General features: G+C 41.8%; 1 protein-coding gene across 1 annotated transcript; it reads left to right on the top strand.

The window, feature by feature from the left end:
• Positions 1–3,578: 3,578 nt before the first annotated feature.
• Positions 3,579–19,755, top strand: ppap2d (phosphatidic acid phosphatase type 2D). Its single transcript, XM_085271493.1, has 6 exons — positions 3,579–4,205; positions 14,157–14,314; positions 14,490–14,779; positions 14,882–14,939; positions 17,815–17,991; positions 18,211–19,755. Exons 1-6 carry the CDS (start codon positions 3,998–4,000, stop codon positions 18,313–18,315), a joined length of 996 nt encoding a protein of 331 aa, XP_085127619.1. The 5' UTR covers positions 3,579–3,997; the 3' UTR covers positions 18,316–19,755.
• The last annotated feature ends 1,225 nt before the right edge of the window (positions 19,756–20,980 follow it).

A 20,980-nucleotide genomic window follows, 5' to 3' on the forward strand; every position in this document is an offset into this window, starting at 1 on the left:
TAGAAAAAGATCCTGGTGTAGAAAGTAATATTAAATACATTCTAACAACAGCTTATCAAGCTTAAACGTGCTGCTGTTGTTCAGCCGCTGGTTTCCTCTTTCTGGTGCAAAGTGGGCCAAAAACAAACAAGAGAGACTCACGACAGAAAAGCCGATCAGCTGATCATTTAAGCAGTTTCACGATTGAAGTAGCAGCCGGAGAGCGAGAGGCAGTCACTTGTTAAGCTTAACGTGGGAATGCTTTACAAACATTCAGAGATGGACTTACACAATTGCTTTACTTCTCTCGGGGATAACTTTGTCGGAGATGAAATGCCAGGTTGCTAGCGAAGCTCCACATGCTATCCAGACCACCGACAGGTCCGGCATGCCACAGCTGCTCTATCACGTGATGCATACTGCTCTGACTGCTAACGTTCTGAGGTGAGTTACGGCGTGTTGCAAGTTTTGCGAGGTGCTTTCGTGATATTTAATGGATCGGATTACATTTTTTATTTTTCTCCGATATCCGATCCAGTAATTTAGGTCAGTATCGGACCGATACCTAATATCGGATCGGTCCATCTCTACTCTTTGTTACTTCGGAAACATGGCTTGAACAATTTCTCTTCAACGACATAATCCGATAACAACCGATCTCTTTACCCGTCGGCTTCCTGTGGCTGTCATGCAACCGGCTATTGCAGTTAATAATACAACAGCTTCTTGACATTTTTGTGTTTCTTTTTATCGCTGTGTGACTGATTTCAATTGAAAGCCTGCTTGCGCTAGTACCTCTTGCCACGAGTTCCCAGAATCCTTTGCGGTTTTACCCCTGAATGACGTCACATTTTCAATTTCTATATAATATGCATGTTAAATTTTATATTTGGGGTGAAATATCAAGTCTTTTCAAGTAAACCGGTTCAAGTCCAATTCAAGTCCCAGGTCATTGGTGTAAAAGTCCAAGTCAAGTCACAAGTCTTAGAACATTTTTTCAAGTCAAGTCTAAAGTCATAAAATTAATGACTCGAGTCTGACTCGAGTCCAAGTCATGTGACTCGAGTCCACACCTCTGGTTAATACAGTATGTCAAAATGAAAACATAACTGTAAATTCAGACATGGGAGGTTGTGCTGATGATACCAAACAAGGCAAAGTAAATAGTTTTTAAAGGTGAAATGTAGAGGAAACATCAAAAGTAGTTAAAAATAGCCAATTATACCCTGGACCCCAGAGGGTTAAACATTTTTTTTAAAGTAATGCAATAGTTACTTTTCAAATAATTAATTACTTTAGAATCTTGTAACTCAGTTACTAACTCAGTTACTTTTTTGAAGAAGTAACTAGTAACTATAATTAATTACTTTTTCAAAGTGACTTTCCCAACACTGGTGCTGTCAGGGATCTTCTCAAAACTGATGGAATTACAGAAAAGTGCCATCAGAGTTTTAATCCAGCAGATAAAAAACTATCTGGAAAGTCTCAGATTAGCAACCACTTCATTTTTTTAGCATGATTGCAAACACACTGTCAGTGCAGTAAAGGCACTCATAGATAGAAAACTACACAATTAAACACTATGAGTCACAGGTTGGCCTCCCCAGAGCCCAGACCTCAACATTATTGAAGCAGCATGGGATCATGATGACAGAAAATGGATTAAAAGGCAGCCAGCGCCAAAAAAAGAGCGTTGAATGTCCTTCGTGTAGCCTGGGATGTTTTTTCATTTCCACTTAAACTGGAAGAAATTACAAGAAAGAGAGTTCAGGACATACATAATGTTGATTTTCAAGTTCATTAGAATTGTACAAACTCTGTTTTTGCCTAATATATTGTATTTCCTTGGATGTTTTCATATTTCAGTAAGTCACTAAATAAAGAAATTAGTGGTGACTCAAGAAGGTGATGAAGTACTGTAGGTGTGAATGTGAGCATGGACTAATTACAACTTGGATAAGTTGCAGCTGTAAAATGGATAAGCAGCTAAGAAAATGCATCGATGGACTGATCCACATTTTTAGTTTACAGAGATTTAGCAGATTTTTAAAAAAAATTATGGAAAATACAAGATAATCCATTATTATTTGGGACCACACTCCTATATTGACATTTTTCCTTTTCTTAAAAAGTTTATCCAAATATGAACACACATTTTCTCTCTTTTTTTAACAAAAATAAAAAAAACAGTAAAAATGAAAGAGCTCTGAAAACCTCCATAAAAATGACCACTACTGGAAGGCTTTTGAAATGAAGCAATGAGTGATATGTGATGCAGTTATAATCTAGCTTTTGGTGCTCATTGCAAATGTGCAAAGCTTTTACCTAGACAATAAGGATTAACCTGCTAATCCAAAAGTCAGTTTAGATCCATATTGTGAACTTTTTGTGCCGTTTACTTGCACAGCAGATGCATCAAAGGTTATGAAATAAAAGAACTGAGTCAGAAAAAACAAGGGTGACATATATTTGTTTACCTGTAACCCTATGAATGCACTAATGCACCATCTGAACATCAATGATTTCAAGGTTTTGTCTCACGGTAGGCTTTAACGTCTACTTTTTACAGTATGTAAAAAAAATGAAAGAAGCATAAAAAGTGGAGAAATATTAAAACAGTGCTTGTATGTTTTCCAGGTAACATTCAGTTTTCAGTTAAAAAAGGGAGTCTCCATTTCCATCAGGCTGATGGTCGTTTGCGCTATAGAAAATTAGAGATTTTGAATATTAGATGGGAAATTACAATAGGTGCTTTTGGCCATTCAAAGCCTAATAACTAATGAATAAGGTAGACGAATAATTCATAATAGAAATAACAGCTTGAGCATCAGCAGATGGATGAATAGCTTAAAGTATCAATTTAAAAAAGCTGATGAACTTTTCAGAGGCGAAGCAGTAGTACTTTAATCTTTACAGCAGGTGGCAGGATACCTCCAACGAACAAACGCTTTAATAACGAAAGGAATCAAATGACCTATACAGCTTTGGATTAACAAATGAAATATCATGATATTTCATAAAGCCCTTATGCCAGTGGGGCAAAGACTAGACTTATACCACGCGTTCAGATTGTTTTATTGAGTGGTCTGGCAGACAATCAAGCAGCAGTCAATATTATGGAAATTAAATTAGCTGTATAGTGAGGAAGTCGTGTGCCCATTAAGGCATAAGGCTCAGTGCAATAAAAATGCCATTAAAAAGTCATCACAACAAAGGATATAAGATTACTTTCTACAAGGACACACTACACATCATTATTATGGAATGTATTTATACCCTCGTTTTGTTTGGTTTTGGTTTGTTGTTTTGATTGTGTAAAATTTCTGAACAACAAACTCTTAAAAAAAAACAACAACAACCCACATGTCCTCTGAACTCCAGAAGTTGTATGTGGGACACGTCCTGACACTGGCGAGGCAGTTTAAGGCATGGACATGTACCCGGTCATGAGGTCAAATGGATCGAACTTGTTAGCAAGCTCCAGTCTGATCGTTACATATTGATTTTCTAAGTTTTTTTTTCCTTGCCCCAACAAAATGCGTAAAGTCAAACCCACTACCACATACCGGAAATAACCAACTTAAACGCATCAGCACTACTCGACTTGGGATAGGAGGAGCAGTCACGGGGTTTATTTTGAAGTTCCATTAATGTGCTCTGCTGCATACATGTTTCGCTCGGGACGTTTCAAAGTAGTCTGTAGAGCACGCTCCAGCGGTAGAAGTTTGTTGTGACTCGGTTTGGTCGGATGCTTGTTTTCCTCTGTCTGGTTTTCTCCTGCCTTGCTTCGCCCCCCCCTCTCTCTTGCCTTTGGATGACCGACGTAACCTCACCTCGCGGCCGGTTGCTTGACCAGGGTCTCCTGCTGTCAAACTTTAGTTGACATGATTTGGCGCACCGACGACGGATGGACTTAAAGTTTTTGGGATTTTCATCGTTTGCCAGCCACTACAAACGTAAAGGACTTACTGGAACCACATTCGAACAAGTTGTCATTAACTTTTAACCAGCCAGAGACATGCAGAAGTTAAATTCCACCGGTACTCACAGCAGCATGCTCCCCCAGGATGAGGAGCTCCAGCGGCGGTTAGCTGACAGCGGAGGATCCGGGGAAGGGAGGGAGAACGGAGCTGGGAAACAATTCCTCACCCAACCTGAGGTGGAAAGCTCGTTTTGCACCAAGAGGAAGATGCTTGTTTGTTTGGATGTGTTGTGCCTTTGTATTGGTAAGAATTTGTGTTACTATTTCACTTAACAAGTGTACTATTTTAAATCTTTAAATACCTAGATCAGTGTTTTAATGACTCTTGAATTCTGTATTTGCTTTTTCCCTAATGTCATAAACAAAGTTGGTTTCAGACAAGGGGCAAAAAAGCACAAACTATCCAACGCTGGATTGGGATTTGTTAAAGTTAACGAAGCTGCAAAGCATTTTTCCAGAAGTCAAGTGGAAACTGCTCAGACTGGAGCAGAAAACTTCAGCTCGGTCCCCTCTACATGCACGTGGGGGCAGGAGGGAGGGAAGAACCGGGGAAAATGTGGGTGGGGGCTCAGCTGGCAGCAGCTGAGTTGTCCCGGGAATTCATCAGTTCCCATGGTAACTCTCAAATTTCCCGGGAGAAGAACGTGGGAATAAGGATAAAAACGTGCCCCGTGCGTATGATCTGGTGCTGAATTACCTCTATGCAGAGCTCTTTAGCCTCTCTCAGGGTTAGCTTACTGTTTGTAGCCAATAATTCACCACAGTGTGCACAGAAGCCTTGCTTATATAACTAGCAAGCTTCACATCAAGAAACAAAAACTGCCAAGGCCACAATCAACACAGAAATGAGAGCCAACGGAGATACTAATCACAACCCAAAAAAGTTAACTTATTATGGAGAAAAACAAACTGGCAGTAGATTCATATCAAATAAACGATAAAAGCAGTAATAGTCACTAACTCAGGCTATAACGTGATTGTCCAGATTGCTTTCATTCAGTAAAAGGGAAACAAATTGTCATTCTGTTCTTCCAAGTGCTTTAAGATTGGTCGAATACTCTCTCAGTGTATTCTTAAAATCTACTTATTATGGCCAGCATGAGATTGAACTTGCAATGCAGCAGAACAAACAGAACCTCAAACACTCAAGTTGAAGAGTTATAATTGTTCAGAATCAAAGTAAAAGGTTGTTATGCATGTTGACATGTGCTTTAGGCCTGATTTTAGTGCCACCTTTTTAAAGATAGTAGAACCGAATCACATGTTTTTTCTTCTAATGATGCAATGAACCATATCTAAGGACTTTAATGCTTCTGTGTTGTTTTCAGGGCCAGTGCTAAGCCACAAAGGGTATAGGGAATATAGAAAAGTTAAAGGAAGAAAAAAAAGAGTTCTACTTCTACCTGAAATTTGTAAAATACCTCAGAAAGGTATTTTTGCTTGTAATTGTTTCATTAACTGTACTTCAGCCCCTTTCTATTAGTAGAAATCCTCCTAAAATTTGTACACAGAGTTTGTTTGTTTGTGTAATAATACATAATTCATAAATTCCATGCCGTCATCTCACATGACTGCGAAAGGGACGGGAGCACCAGTGTTGTGTGAATTAGTGTTTCAGCTGCAACTGAAGGCAGAACCCGTCTAGGCAGACCGACAGGTCTCAGGCTTGGCCGTTAAATCTTAGGAAGTAGCCTGGCAAACTCGATGACAGGTCGAGGTAGTCACTTTTCTATTCTGTACTATGTTATTCTTAACCCCTGCAGGTATACTATTAGCTGTTTAGTTTGTGCACTTTTCTGCAGCTTTGTTCTGGGTTTAGGAAGTGGCTAGCAACTGAGCATCAGTCAGGAAAGTATAGGAAATGGGCTCTCTCAGTTCTTCCCCTAAGACATAAACCAAGCACGCCACTAGCTTTCTCAAAAAACTGTGTGCTCTGACCCTTCTTAGCCCCGGTCTGAACCGATAACAGTTCTGAGCCTGTGTTGCTGGGCATCAAGCTGAACACAGCTGAGCGGATTTATAAAGTTTGTTGGACTAAAACGTTCAAGTCAAAGCTCAGCAATCTCTAAAGTCCCGGTTTGATTTGATTCTTTGATATGTTCCTGGTACACTTTGGCAGCAAACGTGTCTGAGAACATACTGTTACACGTTTTCAAATAATGACTTGCAGTAATAATGCAAAGGCACAAGGTATTAGAGTTTGTGATTAAAGAGATTTATCTTACTGATTTTGAGAAGTAGTCTTTTTTTTTTCAGTTTTATTAAGCACAGTGAGACCACAACACTAGCTATTATATGTCACAGATAACAATCAAATGTCCTGAAATAAGATGTAATTTACAGTACAAGGCATTATTTCCCCTTATTGTTGCATACAGTGCTGTATGGGCTATTGGATTACTCCATCCTGACTGTATCTGTCTCGCAGAAGCCCGACATTGACTCATCTATGGGCATTTGGCATTGAATGTCATCAATTGTTGGAAATGAATTGGACCCTTTATTTCTCTTGACCCTCATATGTCTGACTAATCAAAATTTCCCTTAAAAGTGCCTTTATCAGATTCCCTCAGACAGTTGACCCACCAGCGTTATTCATCCTTTAAAGGGGCTCATTCACAACTGTAAAAGTGGAATTTGGCCCTGAAGCACCGCCACTCTTTATGCAATCAGCTGAAGAGGGATTCTGCAATGTTCTGAGGTTATCGCTGTCTCTTTAGGGCTTAATTCACATTTGAAGTGGCGACGTGAAACTAGTATGTTGTGGTGTTGAATGAGCTTTAATCTGTCTGTGGAATGTGGTGACATTGAACTCATTAACTGTGGCTTTGGCTGAGTTTACCTGACCTGATTCTTTCTCAACACCAGGCTTGTCTAATATTGTTGTACTTTGCATATCATAGTGTTGATTATGGGGGTGTTCGGGCATGCACATGATGCCTGACAGAGATGGATTGTTTTGGTTAAGCTCAGTGCCAGTAAGTTCCATGTGATTTGCAAACTGCAATTTGTTTTCAAGTCTTTGCCTGTGTGCTAAAGTGTGTGCATGCATTATTGCTGGGACTGGGACTCAAAGAGAGATGACAATATTTTTCACCCTGTGGCTGCATGTACTATGTAGAGCCCAGCCACGCACATGTCAGGAGGTTTGAGGTTTTTGTCATATCTGACGAGCGTGCAGGGACAAGACTTCTAGACTATGCTGCTATTTCCCTCCTGCGCAGGTGGCCCTGACTCTATCATCGCCATAATAAAGTAACTCTCTTTAAGGGTAACTGAATGAAAACAGCACTTGAGTAGCCTGCTGCACAACAAAAGCTCATACAATATAAGTGAAACATAAAGAATGTTATGAGGCACAACTTTTCTCTAGAGGTTAATTACAGAGCTATGCCATTTTCACACATGCCTGAAATGCAAAAGATCATAGCCGTGGTTAAAATGATACAGTTTACATGGATTGTGTTTTTGTGTACAATAGAAAGAGAAAGCTGGAAACAGTTGATTGCTGTTGTATGTGTGACAAGACATGAAGCAGCTTGCCAGAACAAGATGACTGGTATCTACTTAAGTGATCTGAATACTGAAAGGCCTGCCTCTTTCTACCCTACATCCGCTTATATCCTCTTCTCTTTTTATTATCTTTTCTTCAGCCGAGCTCTACTTTGGGACCAAAGGTGTCCCACTGATGTAGTGAGGCGTGTGAGTGTGTTTTACGTCTCCATGTATTTTGGGCGGGTGTCAGATTTTTGTTAGAGGATTTTGGGTTATACTTATTTGGCAGAGAAAGCTGCCAAGTGAGTCAGGCAGCAAAAGGCTGACATGTCAGAGCGTGCAGTTGTGTATAGGCTCCGAAATATTAAATTGTGTGCGTATGTGTAAAAGTGTGGGTGTGGGTGTTTTGTATGTGTATGAGTCATCGCTGTTAACTACCCTACTACAGCTGCCATGTGCTTGCTGTTTGTTGACAAATTTGCCGGTCTTGTTTTGCTGTGTGTCTTAGGCCCTGACTCTCTGAAGTTAAGGAAAACATTGGCGTCAGTCTGCGGCTGACAGATGGAGCGCCATTAAAAATGGCTCAGTCAAATCATTAGCTAGTGGAAGAACTGATTTCGCTTTCTGTCCCCTCTTAGTCTATTAATGCATCTCCTTCCCGTTTGACAGTGCTGCAGAGTTACAGGAATCCATTAAGTGCGCTGTTGCTCAGACAGACCACATGGGCCTATTCACTTCACTTCTCGGTACATCTTCCTTCACCCATTAGCACGCTGGAATCGACTAAGTCCCACGTATCTATAGGCTGAGGGGCAAGTAAGAACTTGAATGAAGGAAAAGCCCCAAGGGTGGAGAGGGGAGTAAGATCCGGAAAGACTGAGGAGGCAGAATCTACAGTAGGGGTCAGGGGTCAAACCCTTGGTTGCTCGAGGGATCCTATACACAGCTGTCTGTTTATGTCTCAATGAGGAAGTAGTACTCAGAACCAGATAGGAAATGTTCAGACAGCAGATAGCTTCAAATGTACTTTTAATGAGAGCTGTAATCTTCTCCTAGATGATGATTCCATAAGTGCCCAGGGTGGTCCATAGGTATTAGCTATAATGAGCGAATAAAGATGTGTGTATCGCTCTAATCCTCAGCGCTCATTAGCTCCAATGGGCCTGGAGAGGATACCAGAAGACTGTCTACCTGACTCCGAATACAGGCTGTAACTCCGCCTTTTCGTCTGTTAGAACTAACGATTTGTCTTCTGTCTGTCTCCCTATAAGAAAACTTAGACATTCCCTCTTGGCGCCATTGCATAGTTACCCATCATCGGGTACATTTTATCAGTGTGTCTCATCTCACCTGCTGGAGCCCATCCTCCCTTAATCATCTCAAGCTCTGACTGTCCTAACAGCACATTCCCCTGCAAATCCGAACACTCTGACAAAACAGCCCTGCAGGTTTGAACTCTTTCCATCCATAGAGTGCCACCGCAATCATGCTGTACCATGCTAAATACCTCTCCAGCAGTCTAACCCAAAATCCTGTGTCATTTTCACATTGCAGACTGGCAGCTCTCATCTCACAATGCACGCCCTTACCTTCATGCCACAAAAACCACTGGGGAACTCTTTAAAGTTTCCAAGATATGCACCACAGTGGCGGGTTCTTTATGTTCTTACTGAATCAGACAGACAGACAGACTGCTTCAAACTTCCCCGCTCCGGCCCTGAACTCCAGAGTCAGGCTCCAGGAAGCAAGGCACTGAAGTGTGGCAAGAACAGAAGCAACTGTGGGAAGCATGTCTCTACTGGCTAGTGGCAACAGTAACAGTGGAAAGGGCAGGCAAGAAATCTCCTGGTGCACTGTTAGGAGTTGAAAAAGCTAAGTTTTTAAGCGTCATTGTGTTTTATTTTTCATGGTCATGGAGACGTAGGGTTTGCATTTGCTCTGTGTTGAGTTATTAATGTAGTGCATTAAACCTCCATAAATATTAACATTTTTGGCCAGCGAGGTACTTTGAGCGGTCGACTGTTTCTTTCTGGGGCCCCTGTTTTTGCCTACATTAATGAGTTGGGTATGGGCTGATAAATGAAGCAGTGGGTGTACTTAAACAGTGTGTGTGTGTGGAGTCCAGCTGCAGCAGATGTTGATGATAGCAGATGGTTAACAAAACTCTGTTGCGGCTTCTCAGCCCGCCTTTGTTCTTCACTTAAAAATCTCTCGTCGACGCCATCAGGGCAGACAAAACAGACCCATCTCCCAAAACAATCCAGCCAATTATGGGAAAGTAAAAGAGTGTGTGTGGGTGTGTGTGTGTCAGTAAGGAGGCTAACACTTACTCTTCCCCCATTCCTCCCTTACCTGGATTGGGCCACCAAGGAAGAACAGGATGTACCTGTCATACACACACTGCACTTTAATTGAGTTTTTTGCCATCCGCGGTTGCCAATAATAATCACAGCCTTGGTGCGAATGAATTCACCTGCTGACTTACCTGCCCTACAGTACAACTGCCTGTGTGTGTTTGTTCTTTTGTGTGATAGAGAATTATGCAGTGAGGCGCACAGACTCTCTCTGGACTAACTTTTAAAACAGTCTTTTGTTTCAGGTACAAATTCTCAACTCTGCCTGTAATGATCTCAAACTGAGAAGGGATTAGATGAAATAACAGATCTTATGAAGACGGCTTCAGTCATTATTGCACAAATAATTGCAAAAACCCACCCAGTCCATCTGCAGACTGCCATTTATGAGCGTACTAGGAATGCCGTCACGCTGCTTCCTTGTAATGTTGTTACTGGGGATTATGAACCTCGCAGAGATTCAAATTCCAACACTGCGCGATACAGTTCACTGGCTTATTATTTTTGAAAGGTTGACTTGAAGGTAAATAAGCACCTTAAAATTTAGTTGTGATCTCCTGGCACATGCAAGCTGGTGAAGAGCTCAGTGTGGGTGGACCACCCGTGAAGGGTGCTGCACAGGCCACGCTCATCCCGGTCCCAGGTCCTGCAGGCCACATGGCTCTGTGTTGACAGGTCACTAACAGTCTGTCCTCTAGCTTTATCAAAGGGCAAAAGTAGAAAGAGGCCTGTGCAGTCAAATATTATTGAGTGTGATGGAAACAGATGACCATTACTGTGGCTTGGAGATAGCTTTAGGATATGTCATGCTAATCCATGAGTATACACAGGCTGTTTTTTAGTGATAGAAGCAGCAGCATCCATACGAGTGAATTTAGCTCTGTGATAGTGATTGTGGTGTCTGCATTAATGGCTGTGTTTTGGATCGTTAGGGGGTTTTTCTGTGGTTCATGGCTCTGGCATGGTTGGTTAATTTTTTCCAGGTGTTTTTTTTTTTTTTTTTTTTTTTGCGGTGTGTTTTGGTTGTCTTGTTAATCTATGCGGCTGTGGATTTGGTTTGTCTGCATCTCAGTGAGGTTTTTTTTTTTTTTTTTTTTATGTGTATGTGTGTCGGGGGGTATTCTGCCTGTTGAGGCGGGGTCGTGTTTACAGAGCGGGTCCCATCAGAGCCCAGATCTCTGACCCTCACATTCCAGAACCACCACTAATCGCCTCCGTCTGCTGTTCTTTAAAGAGGAACCTTTGCTGCATGTCTCTTGGCTCCATCTTTCCAGTTTTTCTCACCCCAGTTTCCCCCCCCCCCCCCCCCCCCCCACACACACACACACACACATCCATTTGTCAATTCTCCGCCCTTGTGGCCATGCATCGCAGCCTAGCTTTCAGTCCAACAATGAATTGATCAGTAGATGTTGAGCAACATGACTTGAAAGTATGTCGATGAATTCCTACCATCTGCCCTCTTTTCTTTGCACTCCTCCTTAAACCACTTTTTTTCATTTGCTGTTTTTTTATTTCTTTATTTTGTTGCTTTTGGTTGTTGTTGTTCCCCTCTCACAGTGAGCTCATTCTGGGCTGTGGTCATAGATGTGTAAATTAGAACCAGAACAGTTTCTCAGAGAGAGGCACATATCCCCTCTTTTCCTCCCTTCCTCTTTCCCCTTCTTCTTTCTATCCTTTTGACTATTTGAAAGCATTCCTGCTTTGAATGTTAGGCCCAGTGAGCAGCACATTTTGGCTCTTGGAGCCAGCCCACTCCTCTGCCTCCTTTTGTGTGCTCTTGCAGGCCTTCCTGGTCTGGCTCTCTTTTGAGCATGTCTTGGCCAGGTGCAGAGGTTGGCTCACAGCTGCCTGACAGATGAAGTGAGAGTCTGTGGAGTGTTTTTCAGTCATGTTGTGAAAACATTTTGAATGTAGTTGTAAAGCATAGAGGTTGACTGTGACATAGGAGCTTGTAATTTCTTTAGGATTGTTCACAAACTAAATAACTAATGTGGTTTCAAGTATGTTTGCTCAGTTTTTCTCTTGTGATATTATCAAGGAGCTTTTTAAACCACTAAACCACTTTTGTCATGTTTAGTGATTATTGCATGCAAAAATGGGGAAGCATTACAAGCCGTCTCTGACTGACGTGACACTTCCTTCGCCTTTAAAAAGTCTTACAGTATAAGTGTTTGGACTTTAATGGAGCTTCTCACCATTATCTCTGTGTCAATACAACAAAATACTGATTTCTGGAATCAGATGAGGGGCTTTTAATGGATTATATGGAAACCAGAAAGGGTCAAAAGAAGCCCCTGTTCAACACAAAATAGTACTTGTTGTTGTTTTAAGTATTTGTTTCATTATTAAATGCTAAAATGTATCATCAGTGTTTGATTACCCCCAAACACAGCATGTCTCTCTCAGTTTAAAAGTCCTTATAAAATGTCATCAGCGTTTTATTTTAGTGGATTGTTGTTGTTGTTATGTTGGGGCTTTTGCATAACACTTATTTGAAAGGAGCTGACTGTACTGGAGAAAAAAAATCTGGGTGTGGAATCAAATACCTCACGTCTCCACTTGGGTATGACATGCATAGGGGTATTATGATCAAGTGATTCAAAAAGATGCATTTCATGCAGGTAACACAAAGGCAAACATGAACTCTCATTGAGGTTATTTATTTATCTACCAATTAGCACAAAAGCAAACACAGGTACTCCATTGATCTTAGCTAATGTAAACTCTCACTAGGATAACCACAAGATAGATAAAGAAGAAGAAGAAGATCTAATAGATTATTTTACTAGCAAAACATGTTATATGAGGCACATCAGTGAGCTGAATTTCCATATGAAGAATCTGTACATGTGTTATCTGGATGGGATGAGTGAGAGATTGGGGTCAGATGTGAGGCGTTTGCTCTGTGTGCTGGCGTCACAGGCTCTGCTATCTGTCTACAGGATGTTTCCCTCTCTCCTTCCCTGCCGTAACATCTCATGAAATACATGGACGCGAGCTTGTTTTTAGTCTTTGTTTTGTCTTTCTGGGAGGGCAGCTTGACTTTGACTGCAGAGTTTTTTTTTAACACACACACATTTGACCTATGTCTTACTGTATCCCAGCCTTAATCACGTCTCCCGTGCCTATCAGTAAGTTCAGTAAGGTTGAATGAACAGCATGGGAGTTTAGTTGACTCTGTGTTTGGTTAAAGCTGATACGGAGCCAGTTTTGGCAGATCTCAAAGTGGACAAACTGTAGCTACCTGCTGTTCATCAAATACTCATTTCCCACTCTTTTCTTTCAAAATTTGGTGATTTATCATGATTAAAGGAATGTTTTCAGACCCTTGTTTATGTGTTTGAGTGAGAATCCTTCTGGCCTGGTTTTAAATGTGTATCCTGTGTTCTTTTCAGTCACGTAGTCTGAGAGATTCTCTGGCAGGAGCAGTGTTTTGGCCTGGGAGCGTTCCAACCAACGAGCAGGCCTGGGATGATAGGGAAAGGCACAGAGGTTAATGATTAGTCCCATGTCCTCGCTGCATTCCATGGGGTGACAAGGGGACATGGGATAAGGGACAGAGAAATGGAGCATGCTGGGACTTTAGAGGGATATTGGCTATTAGTGTTTAAGTACAATGCAGAACAAAAGCCGTGCAGTTCAGCCCTCGTTTGTGGAGCTACAATCACCACCTTCCAATTCGTCATTTAAAAACTGGTTAAAACGCTAATTTTCCCCAGTGAACTTTGATCATGAGACTGCGTGGTGATGTTTACCTAAGCAAACCAGACCTTGGCCACTTTCACCTGATAGCGTAAATTCTTATAATTAGTGACCAGGCAGTAAACATAATGTGAGACAGCTGTTAATATAAGTTAAGATGGATTAAACTGTGAGTCACTGCTTTTGGCTTGAAGAAAACATACTTGTTTAACAATACACAGTGACTTTATTGTGTTCTTTGAGCACACTGATGTTTTTGTGTAACATGCTCTCAATAACTTCTTCCTCCTTCCTCATCTGAATTCTCCACTGTCATGCTGCCTCCATTTTTTCACATCTTTTCATGTCTGTCAGCCTTCTCCTTCTCCCTGCTCCCATGTTGAAAGCAGCTATGTGTGGAATTCCCTGATCCCCAGGAATCTGGAACTCATATCACCAAATGACTGACGCTTTAATGCTACCCCCCTTTATTATGTTAGGCCATTTTCATATGAGTAGACAGTACCGTTGTCCATGTATCGCGCTGTCTCTTTTATTTGTCATCGTTGTTACACAGACCACATCATAGATATTCATCAAGCCATCTTTTGTTTTGTTTTTTTGTCTGCCTCCACTCCCTTTTTCCCCCCCGACCCCCACAGCCTCCATCCCATTTTTTGCATGCGAGATGAAGTTTGTGACTCCCTACAAACGAGGCTTTTTCTGCGGAGACCCCAGCATCACTTATCCCAACATAACGACCGAGGCCATCCCCGACAGCCTGCTCATCGCTGGTGGCATCGCCATCACTGGTGTAGCGGTAAGACAGTAATTGATGTTATGTGTAAGGACAGTGAGTTAAAGCTATCATCATCTTCTTATAGTGTAAATGTGCTTGTGTTTGCTTAAAAGTAAAACAAACCTACTTTCACAGTATTTGTTCAGCCGGGCAGTATGGCAAGTTAAAAGTTGTCTCCTGTCTTTGTTTCTTTCAGATCGCTGTAGGTGAATGCTATCGTGTGCGTTTCCGAGGTGTGCACTCACGAGCTTTTGTTAGAAACTGCTATGTGTCATGCCTGTACAAGGAACTGGGAAGCTTCCTGTTTGGCTGTTGTATTGGTCAGTCTCTCACCAACATGGCCAAGCTAAGCGTAGGTCGCCTGAGACCCAACTTCCTGGATGTGTGCAACATCACATATGCATCCATTAACTGCAAGGAAGGCATCTATGTCCCTGCAGAGTCCATAGTCTGCAGTGCGGAGAAGAAGTTGGAGGAGGAGGCAAGGTGTGTGGTTTATGTGCAATTATCTGCTTTCTCAGGGTGCTGTATACAGAAACCCAAGTTAATGTGTAACATTTGGCTGCGTTTATGGATCTTCTCTTTCAGGAAGTCCTTCTTTTCCGGCCATGCTTCCTTCGCGATGTACACAATGCTTTATCTGGCAGTAAGTCACCTTTGCTTCACAAACAAACAAACACACCCAGTCTATCGGCGAACAAATCTGGAAAGTTGACCTCTACATACACCTGAGCTCATATTGTGTAATTACTGTATTCACCCCAGTGTTTATAGTATCAGAGGAAGATTACAGTTCTTGCTTTGTTTTCAGTTTTTAAAGACAACACCAGCCCCTAGAGGCCGAGAACAATGCTAATTGAACATGTGGAAAGACACACCAAGCCATGTGCTGTTAAATACATTCACGGTTCCCGATCTTTGAGAGAACCAATTCTCTACAGGCAGCCAGCTTCCAACCAAAAGGGCTGGTGAGACAGAAAGATAGGGAGGAGGAGGATTTGGAGTGGGGTAGAGAATGAGGGAGAATGTTTTCCACAGGGAACATGAATAGATGAAGAGACTCCACAGACAGAGGAGGCCTTGTTGTGGGTCTCATTTAGTCGAGGGGGGAGAGCTGAATATGCCTGCTGAGAGATCGACAGGCTTCTTTCAGCAATAGACACCCTCTCAACCCTCCAAGCCTCCCTCCCCATCTCTTCATTTTTTTCTCACAGCACACTGCCCTGTAGTCATGGGCGCATTGTGAGAGAGAAGTGACAGTTAGAGGGAGACAAAAGCACATTATTGTCTATGAAACGTTCACATACTTCACATAACCATCATCGCTAGCTGCTAATTAATGGTTTTCAGGTGACATAAATATTTGTATTCATCTGAGATGAATGAAAATAATTTGTTGCTTTTCAAAACTCAAAGTGAGGAGAAAACCTTCTCTATTTGTACAGTGCTGTGTCTTATTTCTGTATATTTCAGTTATAAAGAGCCAGACTTGCAGGTTGTGATTTTTGTTTTGTCTTAAGCAGTAGTTTTCCAGACTCTCTGAAAGTCTTCTTTCATTTTCACTTCAGTCCATCTGTCTGGGACTAGAGGAAAGATTTTTTTGTTGTTGTTCGTCAGACCACTTACTGTAACACTGACCTATGAATTGTTCAAGCATAACACCTATCTTAGTCACAATCTAGCAAATAACCAATTATAAATTATATTTTTAGGTACTTTGCTACTAACGGCCTGTGACAAAACACATAATTTCTTCCCATTTCTTTAACCGAATCTATGGAAAATATGTTCGAAAGGGAAAAATAACAGTTGCACCAACAAGGTGATTCTCAAAGAGCATTTAGCTCAAAAACTTTACATATCTGTGCATGGTGTACACTGTTTCCTTAAAATATTTGAGGAAACTAGATAAATGGAAGACAAAATACGAAGTTTCAAGCCTAAAAAAACTAAAAGAAATCTACAGCAGATGAGCAGTATTTGAAAGTCATGTCCTAAGAATAGGGGGGGGAAAAATCCAGCAAAGACCTGACACAGTACCTCAGAGACACAGCTGGCCCTGTCCACCTACTGTTGGCTGAAACCTTGTTAGAGATAGTCTCAGTGGAAGGTTTGCTTTCAAGAAGGAAACCGGGAAGAGAATGCTCCAGTATGCTAAATTAGACAAAAACGTCACGTCTTCAAGTCATTGTGAGTACATACAGAGAAGGTCAGGAGAGAAGTTCAACAGTGAGTGTCTACAGCTATCTGTAAAACATGGTGGAGGCTCTGTCATGGTTTGAGGCTGTATTTCAGCCAGTGGCGTTGGGGATCTTGTCAGCATTGATGGAAATATGAATGAAGAAAGTACGTCAGATTTTGACTCACCGCTGGATACTGTTTCTGAAGCATCTGATTGGCAGTCGTTTCATTTTTCAGCGTGACAATGCAGTGCAGTAAAACCATACCTGGATATAAAAATTCACAATGGAACACTGTCAGTCATAGACTGACCTCACAAGAGCAAATCAAAAAAATAATAATAAGAGAACAGAACAAAAGGCAGCCAGCAGCTACAGAAGAGCTTTGAATATCCTTGAAGATGCCTGGAGAACTATTCTTGAAGACTACTTAAAGAAATTACAGGGAAGCTTGCCCAAGAGAGTTCAGGCTATGTTCAAAAATAATAAAGAAAATATCAATTTATCTTTCAACAAATCACTACATCTATTTCTTCTTTACCTAGCAAAAGATAAAGAAATGAGGGGTGGCTCATAATTACTGCACAGTTTTTTTTTACAAGTCCACAGCAAAATGTTCCTTTTTGAACCAAAAGAGAAAGAAAGGGATGAATATTGTGGGACTGACTGAGAGGAATGAAAGGGTAGCGAACTGAAAGGAAGAAGTGGCGTGACTAAAACAAAAACCTAGTGTTTTTTTTCTCCACACAAGCACGCACACACAGAAGTTGCTGCTTACAAATTATTTGACAGAGCTTAGACAACCTAGTGAGAATGTGTCAGACTTGCAGCTACACGCCACCATGACCTTGCCAGCTACTTGTGTGTACAGCAGGAATAGTGACACCTGTTCTCAGTTAAGATAGGAAAAGGAGAGACAGCGAGGATCGGCTTGCCAGCAGTAATGTAGACCACATGCTCCCCAGCGGCTGTTTGACTCAGACATACCTCCAGCCACCTCATAAAGCGAGCCCTGCATCTGCATTCAGCTCGACCTGTGACCCCATTTTCACGCACACAAACAGGACCTCTGTACTGTAGCGCTGATGCACGGGATGAGGATGAACAAAAGCAGGAAGTTGGGTTTAAAAAGTGCTAATGAAACCATGCCAAACTTCTCTTCCCCCCTCTGGGCAGCAGATTAAATGGATGTTCATGTTCCACTTAGTTTATAGAACTTCAGCCATTAGACATAACCATAAATTTATGTTTGTGGGGGCATACATTAGCACATAAGTGCCCATAGCCATATATTCACTTAGTAGTGAAAATAATAATGGTATTTATCTTCTTTTTTTGCAGTTCTACCTGCAGGCACGGCTGTCGTGGCGAGGAGCTCGGCTATTGCGCCCACTTATACAGTTCTTCTTAGTAATGATCGCTGTCTACACCGGATTGAGCCGCATCTCAGACTACCGTCACCATCCCACTGACGTCCTTACAGGCTTTATTCAAGGAGGGCTCACCGCATACTGGGTGGTATGTTAAAATTCACTGTTGTCTAAATAGCCTGAATACCAGTTATCCTTTTCCTCGCAGGGTTTGTTTCTCGCTGCTTTCTGCTGACTGTGTTAGCTCAAACACTATGCTTTCTCCCTCAATTTCCACTCTCTGTTTATAAACAGTGAGTGATTGACAGCATGTGTGGTCTGCGTGTCTTTCCTGACAATTGTTTTTTTTTTTTGTCTGTGCCTGCAGGCCTTCTATATCTCCACCATGTTTAAGCCCTGCGCCCGCCCAGACGGGTCTCCCACTAGCATGTCCCTGGAGAGTCCACTGTCCAGCCAGCAAACTGTCTGTTAGCAGGTGCATGCAGTCATTTCAGGAATCGGAGGATCAGAGAAGTGAACTGCAGAAATACAGGGAGAGCAGTAGATAGCACAGGTGAGGAGCACAAAGAACTGAGGAACTAGTTTAGAAGAAAGGATATCATTCTAAGAAAATATTGAGAGTACAATCTAACCTGCTTATACTTTTGGTATATTGATATACACGCAAACATACAGTCATCTAACACATATAGACATAAGATAAATGCAACAAGACTACAAGTCAAACCCGTCCAGTGGAACAAACTTTGTGGTAATATTAGAAATATTTTTTTATATATGAAAAAAGATTAAAAGTGTTTATTTTTCAAGATAAGTTGTAGAAGCTGCTAAAGTTGAAAGCTAGTTTGTTTTCTTCTGGTATGGAGGGCTTTGGCAAGTGCGTTTGCTTAGCTTTCAAAGCCAAGCCAGTCACCCTTTGGTCACGGGTTAGAGATGAGAAAATACCAGCCTCGGTTTTTGGTTTTTGATTCCTTGCTCAGCTTGGAAAACATGAGCCAGCAGCTGTTAACTGAGACCATCGGACCTCAGATGTAAAGACAGCTCTGTGCAAAGTGACGGAACAAGCACAGGCTTCCTAACGATCTTTGCCTTCAGTCGCACGACGTGCCACTAACCTAAAAAGTCGACCCTACACCACTGTGACTACATGATAAAACACATGTAAGCAAAGGACAACAATGTTTGAGCTGTGATAGAATGCCATCTTTCTCTTTTGAGTAACCAAGTCAGTGACTGGGAGCAATCTGACCAGGTAATTTCTCTTCCCATTCACTGCCACTTTCCTGCTACTAACCACTTTGACTGTGTCTCAGAGGTGGAGGTTTTGACTGAATTTTGTAACCTCTGACCTTTTGTCCCTGGACTCCAAACTCTTGAGCTGCACCTTGATTTATGCCACTCAGACAGGAGCCGTGCAGCCGCGATCCCAGCGGTCCTCCTGTGCGTCTTTATTAATAGCACTTGAACATAGTGGAACCCTCTAATTATAATCAATATTATATATTTTATCACAAGTTTGAATAATCAGTGTTTATTTTTGTTAATGTCTGACTCATACACTATATTCTTTTCATGAAAAGATAATTATTCAAACTGAATGTAAATAGCAATTTCATTTTATAAACCGCAGAACCACAGAATTTCAAGTATTAGTTCAAGTTTTGGACCGTTTTTACATGTTTATGTAAGTGTTTGTATTTACGTTTTTGTCGATCGGGTACAGAGAGTTGCTCTTGTACCTGTTGTAACTACTAGACTGAGCCACAGATGTTATCAGAAAGCTATATATATTTTTGTGTTCCCAGATATTTTTGTTTGTTTGATTTGTCTGTGAATGCCACAGCGGCAGAAATAACCACTGTACTCAAAAGAAAACCAAACCATTAAACCATCGAATGTTGAATGTTTCAAAGTTCTTCTGTCTTTTTTTCATGTTTAGCTTCGGCAGACTGAAAAGTGCCTAGCACACCTACACATACTGAACGTCAATGTCAGAATCAGAATCAGAATACTTTATTGATCCCTGGGGGAAATTATTTTTTGTTACAGTGCTCCATTTTAAACCAATGTATCAGTGTTTTTAAAAAAAAGCCATTTAGCCTTTTCCTCATATGGACATTCATTATTTACGCGGGGGATACCAAACATGGTGTGGAGGTGAGGAAATCTTGAGCTAAAATAAAACAAACATTTAACAGAAAAAGTGATTTAACCATGTGGGGTTTTGAAGCTTCCACTCCAGTGCCCTCGTAGTTTCCTTCATCTCTCTCTCCTCCTTCACACCCTTCCTCGTTCTGCCCCTTCTCTGCACTCGGTCCTTTTCAAGTGCAGTGGAGCATGATGGGCTGTTTCGGGGGGTCATGCTACCATGGAGATGCTTAGCCAGATACAGGTCAGGGCGTCTGAGGCATTTTCTTTGATTTCTTTTTTCTCTCTCTCACACACACTCACTCACTCACTCTCTCACTCTCTTTCTCCAATGTACTTCGAGGCTTAGGGAGGGGAAAAAAGCAGCTCAGATGAGACAGAGAGGGCAAAAGAGAGAGAGAGAAGAAGCGAGAGCTTCAGTAATGTCTGTGTGCATAACGATAAGGTAAGGGGACGAGCAGGGAAAGTGGTCCAGTAATGAGGGGGAAGCGTAACGGAGCAGTTGGCAGAACAGATGGGCTGGTAGATTGGGGAGAGTAAGGGTAATGGTTGTGGGCATCAGGGTGGGAACAAATGTGATCCCGTTTTTCAGGCCTGTTTTGTTTTATAGGACTGTAACTGAGAAGCCTCGTTTTATTCCTGAGCAATACATATATGGCTGTGGTATTGTGACAGCTCCTTGTCTGTCTGCCTCACTACTTGTTATTGTCTAACGTTTAGGTGTGTGTGACCGAGCTGAGCTTACACGCCCTGTCAAACATGACATCTCGTTTACACTGTTACTGGCCTGCTCCTCGGTAACCCTTCAGCCCTAATGGAAATGAATGGGAGTCAACAAGCAGAGGCAGACTCCTCTCTGTGTTCACATTACTGAGGTCCGGTCAGAAGGGCCTCGCTATTTGCACTGCCGCAATTGTGCACACAGTAGGTCAGCACTGTTCATTTCGACTGGCCGTGGTATTTGTACTGTTATCTCAACAGGTGAAAGC

The sequence above is a fragment of the Mchenga conophoros genome, linkage group LG4 (genome assembly GCF_057382185.1).
Source record: "Mchenga conophoros isolate Kocher_MC1m ecotype Shallow Benthic linkage group LG4, M_conophoros_male_GT1.1, whole genome shotgun sequence".
Lineage (NCBI taxonomy): Eukaryota > Metazoa > Chordata > Actinopteri > Cichliformes > Cichlidae > Mchenga > Mchenga conophoros.

Coding starts and splice junctions, on each gene's coding strand:
- ppap2d (XM_085271493.1), top strand. CDS start 3,998: ATGCAGAAGTTAAATTCCACCGGTACTCACAGCAGCATGCTCCCCCAG. Junction 4,206..14,156: donor TGTGTTGTGCCTTTGTATTG/GTAAGAATTTGT, acceptor CGACCCCCACAG/CCTCCATCCCATTTTTTGCA. Junction 17,992..18,210: donor GGCTCACCGCATACTGGGTG/GTATGTTAAAAT, acceptor CTGTGCCTGCAG/GCCTTCTATATCTCCACCAT.